Here is a 10,873-nt window from a genome sequence, read left to right as displayed (position 1 = left end):
GGCAGCAGGGCGGGAGCCGGCGGTGTCAGAGGGGCCCATGGGGTGGCCATGGAGGGGCCGGGGGCACCTGTGGGGCTGCAGCCGCCCCAGCCAAAGGTCCCCGTCCCCGAGGCAGCCCCAGGAGCACCCGGGCCCTCGGGCTGTGCAAACCCCGCGGTCCCCATTCCGGTCCCAGGCAGCTCCCGGGGCCCTGGAGCGGGGTTTGTTTCCATTCCCACACCCGGTAAGGGGTGGTGGTTGTTTTTGGGGTGCCTGTGGGTCAGGTTTGTGGCTGGGGAGGTTCCGGGTGCCCGGCTCGGTGCCCCTCACGTCCCGCATCCCTTCAGAGCCTCTGGAGGGCTGGAGACCCGCAGGGTTTGGGTCGGAATTCCCTCGGCTGCCCTGGCGGCGTGTGCGGCTCTGCCGGCAGGGCGGGAGCAGAGCAGATAACGGGATTGTTCCGGAGGAGATAACGGGACCGGGATCGTTCCCGCAGCGCTTCCCAAGGACACGTCGGGGCCCAGAGCCCAAACAGCTCCGGCTGCCCAAGGACACGGCCCCGGAGCCGCTTCCCCAGCTGGAAGTGTCTGGAAACAGCAGCAGCAGCTCAGGGCTCCCCAGCCCGCCACCATCCCCGATCCCTCCTTGTCCCACCCCAAAATCCCACCTGACCCCACCTGACCCCAAGGACGCTCGGGAGAGGCTGAGTTTTCCAATGTTTTATTTGTGTTTTGAGATTACAGAGTCTTTATTGCTGATCTAATACAATCACTCAGACATTAATATTTAAAACATCCTTCTGAAATGTTACGGTTGCGACGTTTTTGTTTCCTCACTGCTGATGACCAGTTTTGTCTTATTATTATCTCTAAAGTTCAGAACAGAATTAATTTCCTTTATGCGATTTTGCTGGTGTTACCTAAAATTTCTTTTTTCCTAAGTCTTGAAAAATGCGTTACATTAAAAAAAAAAAGATGAAAGAAACCAAACCCCATTACACGTTTAATTTAGAGATGATCATAAGATATGATTCCAGGTTGATTAGGAAAAAAGCCAAGCGAGCCAAAAAGCTTTTACAGGAGAAGCAGAACATGGAGAAGAGCTTTAAAAATCGAGGTGGGAAAAGCCAGTTGGGATTTTAGTATTAATATATATATTTTTTTTTTTCCCTTCCTATCTACCTGGAAGATAAAGGGGGGATAAACTGGGCACGAAGGGATCGGGGCTGTGCAGAGCAGGCACGGGCAGGACGCGGCTCTGGGGATCAGAGGGCTTGGGATGAAAGGGGCTTTTCCAAAAGGGGCTTTTCCAAAAGGGGCTTTTCCAGGGGGAAGTGGCTGTGCTTGGGTTGGGAAGGGATTCCTGTTCTTCCCAAAGCTGCTCTGCCCCAGGGACCCCACGGCCACGTCTCACCTGGGCCAGGAGCAGCTCCCACGCTCCCAGAAAACAGCAGGGCCTGACACAGACCTGGATCCAGCCCGGGGAGAAACACCTGGGTGGGATGTTTCAAATTGCTCAGGGGATTCCTCCCAAAAATCTCAGGATCTGGGTAAAATGAACGAGCAGAGATCATTTTGAGTCTGTGCTTAGCGATCAGTCTGCTGGAAGCTTCTCAAGGCCTGAAGGTCTCCTCAAGGCCTTCACAAAGCCCTGACGCCTTCCCAAGGTCTCTTCAAGGTTTCCTCAAGCTCTTCTCAAGGTTTTCCTTCCTGATTTTGAGAGATTTCAAAGAGAAACTTGGAATAAGCCGGCACATGGGAACGTTTGCTCTGGAGATGAGCGACTTGTGGCCAACCTGCCTCCAAATCTCCTGAGAGCCGTGGGAAGGACTTGAGGCTGTAATTCCTCTGTTTTCCCTTCCTTGTGCGTGAACGAGCTGCCACAAAAAAGTTCTCCGTGACGGCAAAGAAGCCCAGGAGGACAAAGCACGGATCTGCAGCTGATGAGAGACTCGGAACCAACAGGGAGGACAGAGGCTCCTGTGCTCACGGAGCTGTTCCATTTCAGAAGGATCACGTTCTCCACATGAGGGACAGAAGTGACTCCGCTCCGACACTTGGGAAGTCACCTTGCTAAGGGTCACGCTGTCCTGTGCTCAGGTGGGACATCCTGGGATAAAACAGGGAACTCTGGCAAATTCACTCTCCATCAGCTGTGACACGTCGAGGTGACCGAAGGGTTTTAGTGGTGCTGAGCTCTCTCCTCGCACAGAACCCGTGGGGGTCACTCCGCCGGACGTCTCATACAATTCCAGATTCATACAAATATGACCAGAAAATAAAACTCCCAAGGTTTCCAATGAGGACTGAAATTCAGCTGGAGAGGGACCTGGGTCCTCCCAGCCGGGCGGCCGGCGAGCTCTGCGTGGCGCGGCAGGAGCCGCCGGCGCGGCAGCAGCATCGGTGGGCGAGGCCCTTCCAGCAGCGCTGGGAACACGACTTTGGTTGATCCAGAGAGGTTGGCACTCGGAACGACAGCAGCAGGAAAACGCCGTGGGGCTGTGCCCAGGGGAGCGGCGCCGGCTCCTCCGCGCTCGGGGCTGTCCCCGGGCACAGCTCCGGGCGGTGCTAAGGCGAGGTTCCCCGGCTGGGCACGGCCCCGGGCACTGCAGGGCACACGGAGAGGCTTCTCCAGCCAGATTCCCGAGGTGGCTCCCGGCCTGGAGCCAAGGAGGATCCCGGCTCTGTTGTTAAAGAGCCAGAGATCCCCCGGCTGCCGGGCTGGAGAAGCGCTGGGGCGTGGCGGAAACCAAAAGCGACTCCCAGGCCGGGTGCCACCGAGCGGGGGTGAGCAGGGATAAGGGAACATTCCACAGCTCGATTCCAGCAGCTTCCTCCTCGCCTTCCCCGTCCTCCCAGCCCCGAAAAAGAACGAACCCAAAGAGAAAAATGAAAGGAACGGAAAGAAAATCCAGCGTCTCCCAGTCCCGCGGCAGGACGAACACCAGTGGCAGAGGCCACATGAACAGTATTCTAATTTAATAAATAAATAACCTAAAACACACTGTCGACTATGGCAGCAAGCCCGGCTCTAGCGTGGGAAGCTTGCGCGGTTTCATCCTGTACAGTAGTTGAGAAAGACTCGGGTGCTTGTGGCGGTTCCTCGCGTTTCTCCGGGGCGCGGCGGCAGAACTCAATATCTGGGAAAAGGAGGAAAAACGGGGATTGGTGAGTGAGGAAGGGAGGAAAAGCTGCCCTGGCATTCCCACGGTGGATTCTGGGAGGGGGAGACGCCAAGGACAGAAATGGCTGAGGAAGGGACTCGGTCCTCGCTGCCTCTGAGGTGCCCACGAGAAGTTGGAGGGGTCGTGGCTCCCCCTCAGGGCAGGGAATTCCCTGAGACCCTCAATGGATCCCAACCTTTCCAGGACAAACCTCGCTCCCCACAAGGCTGGGCCAGACACCAAAACCAGGGACAAACCTCGCTCCCCACAAGGCTGGGCCATGCCAGGCACAGAGAACTGAACCAGAGGGAATTCCTCCACAGCCACAGGGAAGCACCAGTAGTTTGCAAGGGAAAAAGCTCAGGATCTGGGAAAACCCAGTGATCCCCAAACTGGGAGTGTTCTGGTGCTCTCTGCCTGCCAAGAAAATCCTTTTTCCTGCAGGAAAAGGCTCTGGGCTTCACCCTCCCAAGCACTTTTGTGCAAAGCCATTTCATTTTCACAGTGGAAATTCATGGCAGTGCTGGCTAAAAATGTGGAAAGGGAAGCGATTCAGGGCTCCTACTGAAAATTATTATTATTTTGGGGATCTGCCCAGCCCGTGCTCAGGAAGGAGCCATGGAGCTGAGCCTAGGGAGCAGCCCCAGGGCCGAGGCCACTCTGTGCCACCTCATCCTCCGTCAAACTTTAAAAATAAATCTGCCACCGAGCCGGTGGCATCGCGCTGGCATCTGCCACGTCTGGGTGACAGCTGCTGCCACACACAAAGGGCTCCTGTCCTGCCAAGAGCTGCTGTCAGGGCTCCAAGTGCACCATGCCCTTCCTGCTGCCTGCACCGGGATTGCGCAGGGACCTCGGAATCATCTCAGGGAATGGGTGGGGTTAAACCCCAGGTGTCCCCCACACCGGGGCAGGAGCAGAGGGCTGGGAGGGGACAGGGAGGGGACAGGGAGGGGACAGGGCTGGAGGGCACCTGTAGTAGTTGGGTTTGAAGGGTCCGTTCTTGTTGAGCCCCAGGTACTTGGCCTGCTCGTCCGTCAGCTCCGTCAGGTGCGCGTCGAAGGTGGGCAGGTGCAGGCTGGCCACGTACTCGTCTGGGGAGGGCACAGGAGGCCAGGCCTCGTCACAGCAGGCAAGGGAGGCCACAGCGAGTGCCCCGCGCTGAGGCACAACCCACCTGGCACCTCTGCTTGGTGACACCCCAGCCCAAGACCAGGATAAGCCAGCCTGCCCTCAAAAACCCCAACTGCCACCAAAAAGCCCATTCTGCCCAAAGTGTGCCCAGGAGGGGGCTCTGCTGGGGGAGCTGCTGGCAGGGGTGAGGTCCCATCCCTGGCACAGACCCCACAGGACACCCCCTGAACAGGGAGGCACCCCCTGCTCTCCACAGGTGGGACAGGAGAGCAGCAAGAAGCTGAAAGCCCCTGAGCTGGGCCCAGTGCCACCTCCCAGCTGTGACAGTGCCCAGCCTGGCCCAGGGCCACCTCCCAGCTGTGACAGTGCCCAGCCTGGCCCAGGGCCACCTCCCAGCTGTGACAGTGCCCAGCCTGGCCCAGGGCCACCTCCCAGCTGTGACAGTGCCCAGCCTGGCCCAGGGCCACCTCCCAGCTGTGACAGTGCCCAGCCTGGCCCTCCCAGCCCAACAGGCACGAGCAGAAGGCAGTGGGAGCATCGTTACCCATTTTTTTAGGCAGCAAGTACACGTCCTGCTTGTAGCGGCCCTCGGGAGCGTTGTAGAGCTCTATCAGAGCCAGGGCCTGCGGAGAGGACACCGGGGTCAGAGCTGCTGTCCCTCAGAGCAGGGCCTGTGCCCAGCCCAGCCCAAGCCCCCTCACCTGGGTGGTGGCCGTGATGGACAGGACGAAGGTGGGCACGGTGGAGCAGCTCAGGTTCAGCAGGCGGCCCTGGAAGCAGAATCTGGCTGTTAACAGGGCACAAACCAGGCTGTGACCCCACAGCAGGGACAGCAGCCACTGGAGCTGTCCCTGCTGTGTCACCTGCACCCAGCCCACTGAGGTGTGGCTGCCCTCAGGAAATGGGAGATACCCTGGAGAGGGATGAATTAAAACAGGGGAGCTTTTCCTCATCTCAGGAACTCAGGGGGGCCCTTGTGGCTCTGCACAAGTCCCTGCCAGGAGGGCACAGCCGGGGGGATCAGGCTGTGCTCCAGGGAACAGGGACAGGAGCAGAGGGAGCGGCCTCAGGCTGGGCCAGGGCAGGTTTGGATTGGATTTTAGGGGAAATTTCTCCATGGAATGGGCTGTAATGCATTGGAATGGGTGCAGTCCCCATCCCTGGAGGCATTCAAAGCCCTGTGGATGTGGGACTTGGACACATGGTGGCTTTGGCAGTGCTGGGAATGGTCGGCCCTGATGGACTCAGAGGTGTTTTCCAACCTAAAGCATTCTGTGATTCCCTGAGCCAAACCTGCCATGCACAGGGACCCTGAGCTGCAGCTGCTCTCACCTCTGCCAGCAGCACGATCCTCTTGCCATCGGGCCAGATGATGTGATCCACCTGGGACCTCACCCGCTCCCAGGTGAGCTCGGGCGTGCGCAGGCTGGCCTGGAACACGGGAAATGTCACAGCAGCACCAGGGAGCCCCGGGAGCTCAGACACGGGGTGGGAACAGCAGCAGCCCCTGCCAGCGCCCTGGGATTGTCCCCTTGGAGCCCAGCCCAGTGACACCTCTGTGAGTCACAGCCTGGACTGTTTCTGTGAGCTCAGCACATCAGAGCTGCACCATGGCTGTCCAAGGGCTGCTGAGGAGGATTCACCATCACCCCAAACAGCATCACTCAAAGTACAACCACCCCAAACACCATTGCCCCAAAGCACCATCACCCTAAAGCACTGTCAGCCCAAAACGCCATCACCCCAAAGCACTCTGACCCTAAAAGAGTTGCCCCAAGGCACCATCACCCCAAATACCACTGCCCTAAAGAACCATCATCCTAAAACACTGTAACCCCAAAGCACCATCACCTTAAAACACCATGATCCCAAAGCACCATCACCCGAAACACTGACAGCCCAAGATGCCATCACCCTAAAACACCATGACCCCAAAACAGTCACCCCAAACACTGTCTACCCAAAATACCACCAGTCCAAACACTGTTAGCCCAAAACTCCATCACCCCAAAACACCATCACCCCAAACAGCATCACTCAAAGCACAACCACCCCAAACACCATTGCCCCAAAGCACCATCACCTCCAAACACCATTATCCTAAAGCACTGTCAGCCCAAAACTGGGCACTCTGACCCTAAAAGAACCATCGTCCTAAACCACTGTAACCCCAAACACCATCACCCTGAAACAGGCACCCCAAACCATCACTATCCTAAAGTATCATTACCCTGAACACTGTCACCCCAAACCACCATCACCCCAAACACCACTGCCCAAAAGCACCATCATCCCAAACCACTGTAACCCCAAAGCATCACCACCCCAAAACACCATCATTGCAAACCCCATCACCCCCAAACTGTCCCCCCAAGCCCCGGTGGCCGTGCTCACCACGTCGATCTCGGTGTTGGAGTGTCCCATGTTGCAGACAATGCAGCTGTTCTTCATCCTGTCCAGATGTTCCCTGGTCACCACATTCTTGTTCCCTGCCAGCACCACAGCCCTGGATCAATCCCTGTCCTGCTCCACCTTTGGGGCTTTCCCTCAGGCTGGGCTGGGCTGGGGCCCTTTTGGGGTGGGCATCCCCACGGGGCCCTTTTGGGGTGGGCATTCCCAGGAGACCCTTTTGGGGTGGGCATCCCCATGGGATCCCTTTTGGGGTGGGCATTCCCAGGAGACCCTTCTGGGGTGGGCATCCCCGTTTCCCCCCGCTGGCCCGTACCTGTGCAGGTGATGACGATGTCCACCTGCCTGATGACCTCATTGAGCTTCACCAGCCGGAACCCATCCATGCTGGGAGGGAAAACAGGGACAAAGTGAGCCCAGATCCTGATTTTAACCCCCTGATGAGCCATTGGGAGCTCCTGGGGCCATCCTGGAGGGTTTGGGACATTTGTGTGGAGAATGAGAAGGGATTTTGGGGCTTTCCCATCTGCAAACGTCAATTCTGGACCCTGATGGGTTTTTCAGAGCTGCTCCTCCTGCAGGGAACATCCAGGAGCTGTGGATCCGCTCAGAATCCAGGTTGGGATGGATTTAGAGCATCCCAAAAACCACCCCAAAGCTGTGGGTGCCCCTCCCCACCCCAAAATCCTGATTTAGGCACCTGCAGAGCCTCGGGGTGCTGAGCCTGGCAGGCCTGCCCTGCCCTCCCCAGCAAGGTGAGCTCAGGGATAACAAGGGCAGGCTAGACTTTTTTGGGATTTGTTGACAATCCTCCCCAGAGCTCCTTCTTGTGCCTCTCACGAGCTGCAAAATTGAAGTTACTAAAATAAAAAAGTCATTTTTTTTCTGCTGCATGTCCCCATTTCCTGAGCTTTTCCCATGCCAGCTCCTCCTGAGAGGGGCCCTGTGCTGCTGCAGGGCCAGGGAAGGGATGGCTGGGAATTCCCAGCTGAGGATGGATGAAGGTCACAGAGCAGCCCAAAAGTTCATCAGCTCTGCTAATTAGAACTCGTTATCCTCTCACCACAACCTGGGGAGGAGCAGGCTGAGGGTTATGGGGGCTCTGGGTGTTTTGGGGTCCCACAGCTGGGGATGCAAAGGAGGATCCAAACCCAGCTGTGTCTGCTGAGGGGCTGGGGGGTCACAGGACCTCAAACACCCCCAGGGTGAGGGGTGGGCACAGCCCTGGGACAGCCAGGGAGCAGCTCATTCCCAAAATCCCTGCAAGCCATGTCCTAAACTCCTGCCTGCTGTGGGGTGGGAGAAACTGGGAGATGCTTTAGGGCAGATGGGATAAACTGGAGATCTTTTAGGGCAGGGCCCTTTCATGGGATGGGATAAACCAGGAGATGTTTTAGGGCAGGGCCCTTTCATGGGATGAGATAAAGCAGGAGAAGCTTTAGGGCATTTCTGGGATGGGATAAACCAGGAGGTGTTTTAGGGCATTTCCGGAATGGGATGAACCAGGAGAAGCTTTAGGGCATTTTTGGGACAGGATAAACCAGGAGGTGTTTTAGGGCAGGTCCCAGGGCAGGGCTGGGGCTGCAGGAATCCCTTGGGATGGGGTTTCCAGGGAAGATGAGGGGTTCCAGCCCTACCAGGCCTGCAGGGCACAGATGGGGTCGATCTCGGTGACGTAGACGATGGAGCCCATGGCCTTGAGGGCAGCACAGCAGCCCTTCCCCACCTGCAACAACAGGGACAGGCTCAGGGAAACCCCACTGCTGGGGCAGAAACCCCATTGCTGGGGCAGAAACCCCACTGCTGGGGCACAAACCCCACTGCTGGGGCAGAAACCCCATTGCTGGGGCAGAAACCCCACTGCTGGGGCAGAAACCCCATTGCTGGGGCACAAACCCCACTGCTGGGGCAGAAACCCCACTGCTGGGGCACAAACCCCACTGTTCCTGGGGCACAAACCCCATTGCTGGGGCACAAACCCCACTGCTGGGGCACAAACCCCACTGTTCCTGGGGCACAAACCCCACTGCTGGGGCACAAACCCCACTGCTGGGCACAAACGCCACTGCTGGGGCACAAACCCCACTGTTCCTGGGGCACAAACCCCACTGCTGGGCACAAACCCCACTGCTGGGCACAAACCCCACTGTTCCTGGGGCACAAACCCCATTGCTGGGGCACAAACCCCACTGCTGGGCACAAACCCCACTGTTCCTGGGGCACAAACCCCATTGCTGGGGCACAAACCCCACTGCTGGGCACAAACCCCACTGTTCCTGGGGCACAAACGCCACTGCTGGGGCACAAACCCCATTGTTGGGGCACAAACCCCACTGTTCCTGGGGCACAAACCCCACTGCTGGGGCACAAACCCCTGGAGCTGGAGCCATCTGAGACCCAGGCCTGCCTTAGGGAACACAAACCCCACTGGTTCTGGTCCCAGGGATTATTTTCCCCCAAAACATCCCAAATGATCCCAGGGGAAGTTCCAGAGCCCCTGCAGCCTCTGCTCCTCTCAGGAAGCTTTAGGGGTAATTAACCTCAGAGTGTTAATGAGCTTTAACCTTTGCCCAGCACAGGCAGTGCAGGGAATCCAGGTTAAAATGTTCCCAAAAATGGGATTACAGCAGGAAAACCTGACCCGTTCCAGCTGCTTGGACATTAAAAAAATTCCAGTGGAGCACCCACTGCAACTAGTGTGAACTGGTGCTGAGAAAAACTGGGAAAAGAGGAATATTCCCATGGGGAGAGGGTGGGTGAAGGGATAAATCAAGACTAATTCTCTCCTGATCACTGGAATGCCCAGAACATCTGCAGAACCTCAGATTTTAGTAAAATCAGATTAAATATAATATTAAACTTATAGAAATACATCTTGTATCAATATGTGGGCATGCCAATATCCAGATTTTAAATATATGCAGAATATTTAATGTATTTTTTTAAAGCTTTTGGCATCTCTTTAATAATAAAGAAATGAAGAAAACTTTCAGGTTTTGGCAAACTCCTGAGGTTTGGAGGCTCCTGCAGGTGCAGAGCAAAGACCTGAGGGTGGAGGAAGCTGTGCTGAGGATTTACACCTGGAATTCCCAGTGGGAAAAGGGGGAAATTGGGAAAAGGGAGCCCCTTACCTCCCCATAGCCACACACCACCACCTGCTTCCCTCCAAACATCATGTCTGTTGTCCTCTTCAGGCTGAGAAAAAAAGGGAAAAAAAACCAATTAAAGGTCAGAATTCCAGCCCAGCACTGAGAGCTGCTCCAAGGATGGAGCCACAGCTGGATCCTGCATCCCTGAAATTCCAGGGGAAGAGAAACCCCAAAAGCACCTAAAAATTCCCTTCTCCTTTTGGAAGGGTGGGGGTTCTTCTTCCAACAAAGAGGATGGAATTTGGGTTTGGAGCCCTTTTCTGTTGATTTTTATTCATTAACCCTTTGTTTTGACATTTCCAAAATACTGAAAATCCTGTCCAAAAATCCTTTAATGTGAATTTTTATTGCCAACCCCCAAGGAAGAGCCCCAGGAGCAGCAGGGGAGTGGGATCTCCTTGCCAGAATCCCAGAGATTTCCCAAATGCAGCTCCCCCTTCCTCTGGTTTCCTTTGCTCCATCCCTGAGCGTGTCCTACATTCCAGGCTATTTTTAGCTCTGGAGTAAATAGGTTAGCAGTGCAGGGAAGGTGAAATTCCCTCCCTTTTCCAGGAAATTCAGCTAAAACCCACAGCAATTCTGGGGCACCTCTGCTCTCCTCTGCCCTGACCCCGTCTGAAATTCCTGCACCAGGCTGAGCCCAAATCCCAATTTACCCCCGAGGTGTTTGCTGGAATCCCAGGACTTTTTGGGTTGGGAAGGACCTTAAATCCCATCCCATCCCATCCCATCCCATCCCATCCCATCCCATCCCATCCCATCCCATCCCATCCCATCCCATCCCATCCCAGGGACACCTCCCACTGTCTCAAGCTGCTCCTGTTCCTGCCACAGCTGCTCTGGGAATTCTGTTCCCAAATTTCACCCCTCATTATTCCTACTCCCCGTTCCTTGCACATCCCAAATCCATGGACTGCTCATGGATTGTGCCACAAACGATGTCACAACAAGGACAAAACCTGTCCCAGCCTCACTTGGCCGTGATGGAGTTTGGGCTGGAGGGACACAGACACCCAATTCCATGAAAACAAAGGGAACA

The 10,873-nt window shown here is 56.1% G+C and overlaps 1 protein-coding gene across 2 annotated transcripts in view; it reads right to left on the bottom strand.

The window, feature by feature from the left end:
* Positions 1 to 683: 683 nt before the first annotated feature.
* Positions 684 to 10,873, bottom strand: part of AHCYL2 (adenosylhomocysteinase like 2) — a 63,140-nt gene continuing 52,950 nt past the window's right edge. For both annotated transcript variants that reach the window (XM_059472055.1, XM_059472056.1), the window contains exons 9-17: positions 9,817 to 9,880; positions 8,323 to 8,411; positions 7,002 to 7,072; positions 6,671 to 6,765; positions 5,609 to 5,707; positions 4,978 to 5,046; positions 4,821 to 4,899; positions 4,116 to 4,236; positions 684 to 3,118 (exon numbers count right to left, since the gene is read on the bottom strand). In XM_059472055.1, the coding sequence (XP_059328038.1) occupies positions 3,112 to 3,118; positions 4,116 to 4,236; positions 4,821 to 4,899; positions 4,978 to 5,046; positions 5,609 to 5,707; positions 6,671 to 6,765; positions 7,002 to 7,072; positions 8,323 to 8,411; positions 9,817 to 9,880 (694 nt within the window). In that variant the 3' untranslated portion in view covers positions 684 to 3,111. The remainder of the gene's footprint in view (positions 3,119 to 4,115; positions 4,237 to 4,820; positions 4,900 to 4,977; positions 5,047 to 5,608; positions 5,708 to 6,670; positions 6,766 to 7,001; positions 7,073 to 8,322; positions 8,412 to 9,816; positions 9,881 to 10,873) is intronic.

This window comes from Ammospiza nelsoni, chromosome 5 (genome assembly GCF_027579445.1).
Source record: "Ammospiza nelsoni isolate bAmmNel1 chromosome 5, bAmmNel1.pri, whole genome shotgun sequence".
NCBI lineage: Eukaryota > Metazoa > Chordata > Aves > Passeriformes > Passerellidae > Ammospiza > Ammospiza nelsoni.
The sequence above is the reverse complement of the archived record's forward strand: the minus strand, read 5'-3'. Positions and strand labels throughout refer to the sequence as shown.